The sequence below is a fragment of the Aquarana catesbeiana genome, linkage group LG10, assembly GCF_042186555.1.
Source record: "Aquarana catesbeiana isolate 2022-GZ linkage group LG10, ASM4218655v1, whole genome shotgun sequence".
NCBI classification, from domain to species: domain Eukaryota; kingdom Metazoa; phylum Chordata; class Amphibia; order Anura; family Ranidae; genus Aquarana; species Aquarana catesbeiana.
The window spans coordinates 169022585-169036554 of NC_133333.1; the positions used below are offsets into that span (position 1 = coordinate 169022585).

Genomic DNA, 13970 nt, shown 5'->3' on the forward strand with positions numbered 1-13970 from the left:
GAATTAGATGCGTCTTACACCGCATCTAATTCGCAGGACATTTTAAAATACATTCATATGAATGCATCTGGTTCACATATGTGCGTTGCATTTGCACTGCACATTGCACAAAAAAGGTGTGCGTTTTCTGGGCATTGCGGTGCGAATTACGAGCCCCTTATCTTCTATGGGAACGCATCTGCTCCGCAGATGCATTGCGTTCTGAACATGGATTTTCTCCTTCTCCTCAATACACCTCCCCCTCACCCCCCCCTCCCTCTCCCTCCCCCTGCTCACTGATCTTGAGCTAAAACGCAGTGATTCCTTTGAACAGGAGATTTTTATCTCCCCAGTGAAACCTGAGCTTCAATTCGCACCGCACATGTGTGAAACCAGGCTAAGGCTTGAAGTATATATTTGTCCAATTAATGGTCATTCAAGTATTTATATATTCTTAACAAGCAGTAAATAGGTTTTAAAATAAGCCCTCATTGATCCACGTAGATGCAGGCACCGTGGAGTAATTCATCCTCAAATTTCAGACTGAAGGAGCCCAGTTGTTCTCTCCCCTTCATCCCCTTTCCCTGCAAGTTACTGAGCAACTTTCCAACTTTGTGATCTCTAATGTAACATCAGTGCCCTGTAAAGGGAGGAACAGGCTGAGAAATAAAGAGAAACTCTTAAAAAGTTTTGTTCAACCTAAAAGCTGAATGAAAAAAAAATTAACCCATTCCTCTGTCTACCCTATGCAGCATGAATGGACAAATCTCTTGCTGTGCCAATTGTATTTTGACAACCAGAGGTAGCGGCTGACAGAATACCCAAACAGTGTCTGCACCTGAATGAATGCAGCCGCTGTTTCACTTGAAATTTTCCATCGGGCTCCTTCAATTTTTTTAAATTGAAAAAGGTCAGGCAGGAGGGTGGCAACAAGGCCCCCTACGGACTAAATTTCAACAGGTTCATCAGATGTATGGCCAGCTTAAGATTGTACCACTTGTAAAAGGGGGCTGGCTCAACTGGTAGGGGCAGCAGTAAGCTTTGCGACTGCCAGGAACAGTCTGAGCAGAGCTGTGGTTCTTTGGTTGTTTTTACTGGCTTTTTTCAGAACGTTTATCCAGGCGTTTTTGAGCAATTTTTTTTTTCATTATTATTATTTTTAAGCAATGAAAAGCTAGAGACTAGAAGCCCATGTACTCTTTTGAATTTTAGGCTCTGGGGAGAAAAGGCACATTTGAAAACCATGGGACTTTGAGGCCTCATTCACACCATACATGCAGAAAAACTCATGGAAACCGATGCACAGATTTCACTTTTAGAGACACCAGTTTACATCCGTTTTCATGCGCGTTTCAGTGAGTTTTATGCACATTTTAGATTCCTGCGCAGAAAAAAAATCCACACTTGATACTAGTGTTGTGGTGTGAACAGGGCACATAGAGAATATTAAATTTTTTTTTAGTGCCCTTGTAGAACGCTTGCAGAAAAACTGACGTCTCTGCACATGGTATGAACGAGGCTTAATGCCTCGTACACACGTTCCGAATATCGTACGACCGTTCTCGCTTAATAGTTGCAAGTAGAGATTGAATAGCTAATAAAGTCCCGAAAATTCTCGTACGACGAAAAAAATCGGAAGAGATGTCATGTGTTGTAATGTATTTGTATTGTATTTTAGGACGACAACTATACTGACTAAACGAAAATCGTATCTGGAATCATACGAGGAAAATTTTCGTGTAAGTCTGATCGAATAATATCGGATGACCGGTCGTGATCGGCTGTCGAAAGTAGTGTACACACAATCCGAATATCGTACGATCCTTCCTCGGACGACCGTTTCGTACGATATTTGTATCGTGTGTACGGGCCATTAGGCTGGGTTCACACTGCTGTATGGAGCGTCTCACAGCAGGGGTCCGCTGCGTCCCTGTTCACAGCTTCAGGTCTGATTTTGGTCTGAATTTTTGGCTGAATTCATACCTGAAACAGACCATAAGATGCACAGGACTCCTGTGCAAATCGCTCCGCAGCCGCCCCGGAGATGTGCAAATCGGCTCCATTGAGAGCCGATCACAATCTCCTGACATGCAAATTGGATGCGGAGAAACTTGCATCCAATTTACAATAGTGTGAACTCAGCTTAATGTTGAGCATTTGAGCTTCCAAGTACAAAATGTTCAGTTGTGAATGAAGCTCTAGTTCCTGATTAACAGAATGCCTCCTAATGGATTTCCAAAACCAAACGGGCAAAACATGTACCGTTTAAAGTAGAACTATAGGCAAAACTTTTTTATTTTTATTTTGGATAGCGTAAGGGAGGATTATAACCCTTGTAAGGTTTATTTTTGCCATCTGTGTCCCATTGGAGAAATTTCCCTTCACTTCCTGTCCTATAGCCAATACAAGAAATGAGAGGAAATCCCTCCTATCGCTTGGGGACCCCCAGGTCACCAGAACTAGTGTCCCCATTGGAAGATTTCCCCTCTATTTTAGACCCCTTTCACACTGGGGTGGTGCAGGCGTTAGCTGTAAAGCGCCGCTAGTTTTAGCTGCGCTTTTCGGCCGTTAGTGGGGCGCTGTTAACACCCGCTCATGTAAATAACGTTAATAACGCCCGTGTTGCGGCGCTGCCGAAACACTTTACAGGTGATTCAGCAGCGCTGCCCATTCATTTCAATGGGCAGGGCGTTTTGGAAGCGGTGTATACACCGCTCCCGCACCGCCAAAAAGATGCTGCTTGCAGGGCGTTTTTCCCGTCCTGCAAGCACGCCGCCCCAGTGGGGTGGCTTGAGAGGTGCTTTTCAGGCGCCATTTTTAGCTCTAAAATGCTTCAAAGGCGCCCCAGTGTGAAAGGGGTGTTACTTTTCTGGGGACCCAAAATTGGGGATTTTCTGTTACTTTCAATGATAACAGTAAACAGGGCAAAGAGAGAGGGTGAATCTCCCTGAACCCGGGGCACAGACAGCAATAAAACTTGACAGGTGATCTAATCCATCTCCACTCCATCCAAAACTAAAAAGTTTTGCCTTTAGTTATACTTTATTATTCTGTCAGCAGTCTCTTTGTCACAGCAAGGATTAAGAGAAGTGGGAGTGGGAAACCTCAGCATCAGTCAACAAAGACTAAATAATGAGACGATGTGGAGAACAGGTTGGATGTGGACATAGGGATGAATGTTTTCTGCTGTTCCAAGCTCTACAAAGCCTCTGGGATCCAGAAACCAATGATTCTGTATAAGTATAGCCATGTTAACCTAGGCAGAGCCCAGTCTTTAGAGTAATGAAGAAGCACAGGTTGTGATGTTGATTACTAGGAGGTTTATGCTGGTGGGATTTCCTTACGTACTACATAGAAGAGACCCAATTATTCCCAGAAATCACCTTTAATTAAAGGAAGAACAGGTTATAGTGTTTAAAACAACAATAGCATTGTTTTTTTCAGTCTTAGAACCAATGTCATTTACACAATAGTCAAGCAGACATATGCAGAATACAGTACTTTTTTATCTTTTAAATTGGCATTCTCTTACCATGTGATAGTTAACCATTTCCTGAAGGCTATCCCCAAATTTGTCCAAACATTCCTGAAAATAAATAGAAATAAGGAACAGATGAGTTGCCAATATGATTCTTTTAAATTCATAGGGTGCAATGCTGATTAATAGACCGTAGATGGCAGTTCAATGGAAAACTGAATGATCCATCAGGAAGCAGCTATGCAGGTCACAAATGTATTGTGTCTGGAGTCCGAGGTGTGACTGACCATCAGCGCTTCCTGACAGGCCTGCCAATGACTATATGTATCTGTGTCCTTCCTGAATAATGCAATGCCTTTCTGTAATCATCTGTTTTATGAGACAACTTTGATGAAAGAAAGAAACCTTCGAGTTATGGGGAAAAGCAGTAAAAACACTAGCTATGCAATGGATTTCTTCCTAGGTGTTAAAAATACAGCACTGCTGAAACTTACCGAGATCATCTCATCTTTCTTGCACTGTTGGGCCAAATCTCGGATGCCGCTCACAAAGTGCTTGTTGGTAGTAAGGTAGGTTTTCCCGGCTTCTAACATTCCACTGCATAGTTTCACCAACTGACAACAAAAAGAAATAAAGAAGAGAAGGTAGTTATTACCTGACACAGGAAGAAGACTGTTGAGCTCTTAAATAGCAAAGCTATCAGTGTGTCCCTGTAAACCTTTACCTCAGACTTGTAGATGCAACGTGACTGCTATGGCTGAAGTCCAGATAGGCTGCCGCCTATATTACCTTCAGAAAATAAAGGTAGTTGAGGGATGGCAGCAAGATAATGTCAACACAAATGTAGTGAGGATGGAAACAAAAATGCACTGACTCAGCCTGGTTGGCAGTGAACCACAATTTGGACTGGCTGCAAACCACTCTTTAAATTCCTGTTAATTTTTGAATGTCTCACTGGAGCAAATCAGACACTTTTTCACAATCCACAGATCCTGACCTGGTCACCAGAGTGGCAACACCCAATATTATCACTAAAAGCCGTGAAGAAGTGTCAATCCCCTGAAATGCATTGGCTGTATTCCTTTCACCTCCTACAAATAAAGTTTGAGTTTGAGTGTATGACTCTTCACTCAAGATGCCCCTCATCACACACAAATAAAAACTTTGAGCCTGAGGAACAAGCGTCCTGTTGGGTACCTCCAGAAGTTGAGTAGCCTTGGACCCTCACAAGGTCCCACAGACCACCCATCAGGGAGCCCCCAAATGGTAGCCCTGCTTATTGACCAAAAAGTATCCTTAATCTTGACCAGTGCTGCCACACAACCAATACTTTTGTTTATTCTGGACAAACTGTCAATGCGCCCATTAAAAGGAAAAATTAATGGCGCGGGGCCACATACTTCAAACTGAAAGACCCAGGAAATTTCAGTAGGTTTTAAAGATGGAAAGGCTCTTTAAATTGATATCAATGTGCCACTATAATTTCCCAAGTCAAAGTACACCTGTCGTGAATGAACAATGGGTTCTTACGTTACTAAAAAATGCTGACTGATTGGTTGTGTCTGGCCTAAATTTTTCTGAAGATACCAACCTGGAAATGAAAGTGAGAATTCTCAATTCCGCACTTGCTGTAAGCCAAGTGCCGTTATTCAGCATTGTTCTTGATTCATATACTCACCTGCCCAGTGAATCAATTTTTGGCACGCTGCAATTCGCTGTTCTGGTGTGACAGCATGGTCCTATGCCGCCATCTTGATCCTCCTTAGTCAGCTGCCTCTTCCAGGTTTAGGAAGTTACCATGATGTGTGTGAGCTCTGCTAACTGACTGCTTTGTGTCCCACCCCTGCAAGCTACTGGGATATGTGATGTAGATTTCTCAGGAGGCTGTGAGAGTGGGATATGCCATTCTTGCCTAGGCGAAAGTAGTGGCCATGGAGGGGGGGGGGGGTTTGTGGCCTTGGGGTAAAAAAAAAAAAAGTTTAGAAGTTTATACTGTGGTGGGTCTGGTCTGTGGTGGAGTGAGGGTCTGCTTTAAACTGTACTGATGCCAAAGCATAAACGTTACATTTTTACATAGTAGGTGAGGTCGAAAAAAGACAAGTCCATCAAGTCCAACCTATGTGTGTGATTATATGTCAGTATTACATTGTATATCCCTGTATGTTGCGGTCGTTCAGGTGCTTATCTAATAGTTTCTTGAAACTATCGTATTACAGTAAAGAACTCTCTACATAGTTTAAGGTTAAACCTCTTTTCTTCTAATTTTAATGAGCGGCCACGAGTCTTGTTACACTCCCTTCCGCAAAAAAGTTTTATCCCTATTGTGGAGTCACCAGTACGGTATTTGTATATTGAAATTATATCCCCTCTCAAGCGTCTCTTCTCCAGGGAGAATAAGTTCAGTGCTCGTAACCTTTCCTCATAACTAAGATCCTCCAGACCCTTTATTAGCTTTGTTGTCCTTCTTTGTACTCGCTCCATTTCCAGTACATTCTTCCTGAGGACTGGGGCCCACAACTGGACAGCATACTCTAGGTGCGGCCGGACCAGAGTCTTGTAGAGCATGAGAATTATCATTTTATCTCTGGAATTAATCCCCTTTTTAATGCATGCCAGTATTCTATTTGCTTTGTTAGCAGCAGCTTGGCATTGCATGCCATTGCTGAGCCGATCATCTACTAGGACCCCCAGGTCCTTTTCCATCCTAGATTCCCCCAGAGGTTCTCCCCCAGTGTATAGCTTGCATTCATATTTTTGCCACCCAAATGCATTATTTTACATTTTTCTACATTGAACCTCATTTGCCATGTAGTTGTCCTCTGTTAACCATGGAGGTGCTTTCTGTGATGTGTCACGAGGATAAACACTGCAGTTTTGGTTACTGAAGCCCCTCGATTCCCTCGTGAAGACTGAGGAGAAGAATAAATTCAATACCTTCGCCATTTCCCATCCTTTGTAACCAGATGTCCTTCCTCATTCTTTATGTGGCCAATATGGTCTGTCCTCCCTTTTTTACTGTTTACATACTTAAAGAATTTCTTGGGTTTTTTTTTTTGCTCTCCTCCGCTGTGTGTCTTTCATGTTCTATCTTAGCCGTCCTTTTTCCACCTTTACATTTCTTGTTGCATTCTTTATAAAGTCTGAATGCTGATGATGATCCCTCAACCTTGTATTTTTTGAAGACCTTCTCCTTTGCTTTTATATGTTTTTTTACATTGGAGTTAAGCCATCCAGGACTTTTGTTCGCTCTTTTAAATTTATTACCCAATGGGATGCATCGGCTAATGCCCTTATTTAATATGCTCTTAAAGCAAACCCATCTCTTCTCCGTGTTCTTTGTTCCTAAGATTTTATCCCAATTTATGTCTTCCAGCAAGGTTTGTAGTTTAGGGAAGTTAGCTCTTTTGAAATTCAGTGTCTTTATATTCCCCTTATGTTTCCTATTTGTGTGATTTATACTGAAGAAAATTGACCTGTGATCGCTGTTACCTAAATTGCCCCGTATTTCCACATCCATGATCAGGTCTGTATTGTTGGTGATCAGTAGATCTAATGCTTAATTTCTAGTTGGTGCGTCTACCATCTGATCCATAAAACTGTCCTGCAAGACATTTAGGAACTGGCGAGCTTTAGATGAATGCGTGATTCCCTCTGCCCAGTCTATGTCTGGATAATTAAAAACCCCTATTATGATAACATTTCCCATCCTTGCTGCTAATCCAAATTGTGATAGGAGATCTACCCATAAGGATTCCACCTCCTTCCTAGCTCCCTTAGTGATGTCATCTCTCACATTCACTTGTACATTATTCTTGATATATAGGCATACCCCTCCCCCTTTTTTACCCTCTCTATCCTTGCGATAAAGGGTATACCCTTGAATGGTTACCAGCCAATCATGAGAGCTGTTGAACCAGGTCTCTGAAATTCCCCCAAAAAATCCAAATCCTCCTCGTACAACAGTATCTCTAGTTACAGTGACAGTAAAGCAACTAGAATGGTCAACTACTGCCTACATGTTTCTCTCATGACAGGTTTGCTTTAAAGGTCTAAAAATCTTTCTGTAAAATCTGATGTTGTAAGCCGAATTAAAAAGTTGTTTTGTTCAGTTATTTCCTGCACAGACATGTGATGTATATAATCTACCTAACGCATAATGTTCACTGTTGGCTTAAAGCCAGAAAATCTCTCTTCTCCTGTCTACAATTAGTTTGGCATGATCACACAGCATGGCCTACAGTTCACACTGAGCAACAACATACATTTCAGAGTTATAATATACCACTATTAAAAAAACAAAACATACATCTTCTAGATTGTAAGCTCTAACAAGTAGGGCCCTCTGATCCCTCCTGTATTGGATTTGTATTGTAAGTGTACTGTCTGCCCTCTTGTTGTAAAGCGCTGCGCAAACTGTTGGCGCTATATAAATCCTGTATAATAATAATACCCAAAAAGTATAACTAAAACCACTGGAACCCTTCACTAGCTTCAAGTACAGAAGTTACAAGATTTGTTCTTCTACATGGACAGTCCTCCACCCCAGGCTGTCTTGGCTGGAGCGTTCACTCAGATCCCATGATGCAGCGAGTGCTTACCCTGCAGTGCTGCTGCATTGTACTGTCCGTGTGCATCACCCAGTGGATACATTATATTGCAATGCTGCGGATTTAAAAAAAGCAACAAAGCAACAAAAAAAAAAAAAAAAAAAAAAAGCTTCCAATCTGCACAAGAAAGAAGTGTGCCACCACTACTTGTTACCGGATTATTAAAGAGTAACTATGCTTTTAAATGAAATCCAAACAGTGGGATTTTTTTAATGTTCACTCTCAGAACATTAAAAAAAAAAAAAAAACACAACAGCTCAGGCTGCAATATTTACTTTCAATACCAGCAGGACGTCACAAGATGTCTTCTTGGTTGAATGACAATAGGTGAAAGTTTTAGAACAGACTGTGAATGCAAAAATGTAGAAGGATGAGAGCTCCATGAGTTAGTGCCAGTCCATAAAAAGCTTAATATTCTTGACAAAAAAAAAAAAAATTATATATATATATATATATATATATATATATATATATATATATATATATATTTATTTATTTATTTTATTTTGTCAAGAATAATAAGCTATATAATAATATATATATATAGTTTTTTTTATTCATGTATACTTTTTAGGATATATAAAGCTCTTTAGATTCTGGTTTAGATGATGTTATATACTTTTTTTATCTGTTTTTTATTAGCCCTGATTAAGAGGAAATTCTGAGCCCCCAAAATGTGTTGGCTTTATCTTCTGATTTTTTTTCTCAAGAAAACTGGACTGGCAGCAACTTGTGGCATTCTCATGCTTTTACACATTGCTCAGACTTTTTGGGGAACCCTGTGAATACCCCTATTAACCGAGAGATGCTTTTCTTGAACTAGAGATAAAAAGTGACTTTTTCGCTTTGGTCAAACACTCCTACATGTCTCGAGTGCATGGATCATGGGCCTGCCCTAATCCCCGGGGTGCCCTGCACTCACTGTGGTGTGGAGTGTGGTGCTGATCTAATCATAGAAGAGCTGCTCTCTACATCGAGTATCATCCCCAGCCAGAGGAAGACAGAAAAGCAAGATTTTCCCCTTATTTGTATTGTAATGCTGATTAGTCCACCAGCCTGTATAGGGTTGGTGCAATATTTGCTACCCGCTGGCACTCTAACCTCTGACCACTCCAAGATGGGTGGGGTCTGTGGCTGGATCCACCTCCAGTTTTAATTTTTTTAGCAATTGTCAACCCCTAGAAAAAGATACTGCACACTGAAGGATGTAATCACTGCATCAGTCCAGTATGAGCCTGGCCATGCTAAGCAGTTTTTAGTAAAAATTCAGCACATAATTATATATATTACTTCATGCCGTTGATTTAAATAAACTTACAGATCTCTTTTGTAACATATCTCTTACATACAAACGGTTTATGTAATATGAGAACAAAGAGTGCTATCTAGCTATTAAAAGGAGAAGTACAACCAAAGCTCATTTGGCTGTACTTCTCCTGTGGATCACAGGAGTGCAGTTCATTTTGCACTTCTGTGACCCGTTTCCAGCAAACAGCGGGCTGAAGTCCGCTGTCTGCTGACATCACAGAGCCAGTCCAGACTCAGGCAAGATCATGACACAGGGGTCGGGATCCGCCCACATGCCTGGACCGGCACCCAGTTCAGGCTCTCAGCGCACCGCTGAGAGCCTGAGCCAGCCGCTCCTGCCCCCCTCCAGCCCAGCGCTCCAGTGAGCGAGGAGGGGGCAGAGCAGAGAGTGGTGACTGACAGTCACCAGCTCTCTGCTCGGGCATCTGTGAAAACTGAGCGATCTGTGATTTTAGATCTCTCAGTTCTTAGTGTTAGAGGCACCGGGAGACCAATGCTGCATCCAGCTAAGCAAGTATGAATCTGCAAAAAAACAGTACCCCATGCTTCTCTTTTAAGTGCGAATATGCTTTATTTTTGTGAAGAGGAGAAAAGTGACAAGCACTTCTAAATCATGTTCAGAGTTGGGTCTCCCAGGGACAGCCCTGCAGTGGTCACTGAGGCAGGAAGCAAGGGAAAATCCCAATATAGCTGACCATACACTAGTAGATTTTCGAACAAATAGTCATATGAAAATTCTCTGTCCATTCAATTACTGTACTTGACAAATGTCAATTAAGGAAAAAAGGGGGTTTGGGACTTTATATGAGGTCAAGACATGAGCCGTCAAGTGCCTCCATCCCTATTAAATTTACATAAGGAGAGAGTTTGGGTCTTTGTGTGAAGCAGGCGGCCGAATTGAACAACATGAACAAAGAGTGACTGGTGAGTATAAAATGATAAATAACCTAATCGCATTGTGTTATGGCATGTACATAGTAACATAACATGAACCAATTGCATGATTATATGATTTAATTACATATGAATCACATAGTAAGAAGATAACATAGTAACATGGTAACATGACAATAACAACATGATAAAAAGGAAACCGCCAGACTCTAAAATCTATGTTCACATAATGTAACAGGTCCATGACAACTTGGTATAGGCCAATAAAACCAACATGATGATGTACATATTGTTTGATATCACTCTTGGATTAAAAACGTAATGAAGGCATCTATATAGCTTGGTGCGTTTCATGGGTTACCTCCAATCTTCAGGAGCAGATGCAACAATCTATAAACATAATGTAAAATTAATTGATGTGACTGGCCAAATAAGATAATAATAATAAAAATGCCTCCCCCCACTCAGCCCATGGTGGTCTCACCTACACTCACACTTTATCTGTAAGTTACCTATGGGTGATCTATGGATATCACCCTAAATTTTCTTCCACTGCCCCCCCCCCCCTTATTTGGCCAGTCATATTATGTGAACATAGATTTTAGAGTCTGGCGGTTTCCTTTTTATCATGTTGTTAATGTCATGTACTTTCATGTTACTGTGTTATCTTCTTACTATGTGATTCATATGTAATTAAATCATATAATCATGCAATTGGTTCATGATATGTTACTATGTACATGCCATAACACGATGCGATTAGGCTATTTATCATTTTATACCCACCAGTCACTCTTTGTTCATGTTGTTCGGCCGCCTGCTTCACACAAAGACCCAAATTCTCTTCTTATGTCAACTTGACAAATTTCGTTTGAAATTGGTTTGTTCGAGAACAGAATTTTCATCATGGCCCTTCAAACTTTCTCACTACAGTTGAAAATGAATGTTGACTTGACCCCATTATCAGAAAATCAAGTGAAAGTTTTTGTGAACGTGAACATTTTTGTAAAACCAAAATTCAAATGAAATTCTACTTGTCTATGGCCAGCTTAAAGAAGATCTTCACCCTAGAGGAAAAAATGTAAAGTCAGCAGCTACAAATACTGAAGCTGCTGACTTTAAATAAAAAGGACACCTTCCTGTCCCAGCGCCGTCCTAACTTGGGCTGTTTTTTTTGCCAGTCTTCGGGTCCTCAGCACCAGCATGTTTACTGTGGGAAGCCGGCTGTGACTCCTTGTGGCTTCACAGCCGGCTTCCCACTGCGCATACACGAGCTGCTCTGCACTTGTGAATGGTCCTGCAGCCTTTTGAGACCCATGACATGTCCCAGAAGACTATGGGCAAAAATAGGAAGGGTGAACTTCCACTTGAAGTATGAAAACTAGGTACCTGCTACCCAAAAGAAAAAACGTAATGTGCCCAATGTGATAGGGGAGGGAGGGCGACATAAAGTAGAACTTCACCTTTAGGGTGAAGCTTTGCTTATCCTGGCAGCACAGACAGTTAAAGTAGGGAGAAAGTTAGAATGTCTGTCAGGTTTTATTGCACTTTGTGTCTCCACTTGAGAGATTATCCCTCAATTCCTGACAATTGCAAATGGAAGTGAGAAAATCCTCAACAGGGGCATCCTATTAGCATGTCCCCAACTGACTGGCACTGCTTCTTCTTCCTTTCTAAGTCTGAACTCTACTGTACAGGGACTGCAAGATACCAAATCAAATCCAAGTACTGACACGGCATACATTAAAGTTCTATTCTAATACATTAAGGCTGGCTTCATGAACAAAGAGCCCCAATAAAGTGTCTTTTTTTTATCTGCCAGGAGCCTTTAAACAATGCCATGCTTTATATTTAGAGCGGAATTCTTCTTTAATATTTCTCCCGTGCAGGAATTTTGTTTTCTGTATGAGCTCTAACAGCCTCATGGCTTTTATTTAAATGTCTGTCTGTCAGATCCAGTAAATGTGGGTGTCTCGTGTGCAGACGTGGGAACGGTTTCCTTCTCATCTGGTGTCCAGACGGGTAGCAGGTCGCTCCAGATCTGTAATACGTGGAGATATGGCTGTGTGGGGATACATACAACCCAAGAATGCTCCCTCAGCACAAATGTCTGACATGCTCTACAGCTCTGTGGAAAACACTTTCAGGAATGTTTCCAGCTCAATGGCTGCAGATGTTGTGTCCCGGCTGTCTGTCAGTGGTAAAAGTGTGCTTGCATTAAGGATGAACAGCACAGTGATGAGGTCACCTACTCTTATGCTGGGAGATTGAGGCTATAAGGGCAGTCAGGCTGCGTGTGACAATAGTGACCTTGAAGTGCTCAGCACACACAATGTATTCCTTACCTTGTCAAGTTTGGCTTCAATTTCCACCACATCTGTTTCCACCTCATCTATCGCTGCCCTGTAGGGAAAAAAAAAAAAAAAGAGGAGCAGTTAATACATTTGGTCAACTGCTAAACACGATTTTTTAACCCCTTCGTGCATAAGGGTAAAACAAATCTAAATGCCCAAGTACAATTTTGTAACTTTGACATGTGTTAGTAAAACCGTACATATCATCACAACTACAAATCCAGATGGATTACACCAGGTTTTTTTTCAGGACAAATTGGGCTTTCATTTGGTGGTAATTGGTAAAGGATATTTCCTGATTTTTTTTTATTATCAAAAGAAAAACTGGACCAAAATAGTAAAAAAATATATATTTTTTTAATTTAGCTGTATATTTTGTGCTACTACCATTACCTTCCAACAAAGAACAACCCAAATTCAATTCTCCTGCTCCTGACAATCGCAGTGAGACCACATATGTGTAAGTTAGTTGTTTGTACCCATAGTGCAGGCCAGAAACAATAGTGTGCATGTTTTTTTATCCTACCTAAAACACACTGACACTAACTGACACTGATACTAATTTAACCACTTAGGGACCGAACCTCTTTCTGAAATTTGTTGTAAACAAGTTAAAATCATTTTTTTTTTTTTTGCTAGAAAAAATCCTGTCCAAAAAAATGCTGACCCTGACCCAAACACTAACCCTGGCACTGGCCTAGATCAAACTTTGATCCAGGTATTTTTTTATTACATTTTTTATTATTATTATTAATTTTTTTTACACACACACTTTTTTTTTTTTTACTCTGCAAAAGAGAGAGACAGAGATACGATGCATCTCTCTCCTCCATTCGCAGAGAAAAAAAAACACAGGGGTGGGCTTCGCAGTTACTGATCACTGTGATAGCCAATCAGAGGTTATTGCAGTGATTGGGTGCCCCTGAATTGGGAGTTCTGTGTCCCGATCGTTAGTATGGGGCCCAAGGCTCTCCATGAGACCCCAGTCTCTGTGCTGGGTGAGAGCCGTGCGGTGGGCTCCCAACACTAAGGGAGATACGCAAATATGCGTCCCCATGGAAAAAAGCCCAGTCCAGTAAAGCCGCATATTTAGGTTAGGTCAGCGTGAGGGGGTTAGGGAAGACTCTTTACAGTTCCATCACTGACATAGTTACCACCACCTAGGGCACAGCCAGGATAATGAGGACCTCTGCTGAAAAGGCTCACCAATTCAGGCTGTGATGTATACCAAAATGCCTATAAAAGAGCAGAAAACATTTCGCTAGCTAGTAGTAGTCACATTCAACTAGACTTCTTCTGTAATGTTGAAAATTTTTTGTAGCTTATCCAAGCCACTTGAACTGATGAAGT

At 41.3% G+C, this 13970-nt stretch overlaps 1 protein-coding gene across 1 annotated transcript in view; it reads right to left on the reverse strand.

Moving 5' to 3' along the window:
• Positions 1-13970, reverse strand: part of ACAP3 (ArfGAP with coiled-coil, ankyrin repeat and PH domains 3) — a 308172-nt gene that overhangs the window by 131723 nt on the left and 162479 nt on the right. The window contains exons 2-4 of the mRNA XM_073602935.1: positions 12612-12669; positions 3952-4071; positions 3512-3565 (exon numbers count right to left, since the gene is read on the reverse strand). Coding sequence (XP_073459036.1) covers positions 3512-3565; positions 3952-4071; positions 12612-12669 — 232 coding nt within the window. The remainder of the gene's footprint in view (positions 1-3511; positions 3566-3951; positions 4072-12611; positions 12670-13970) is intronic.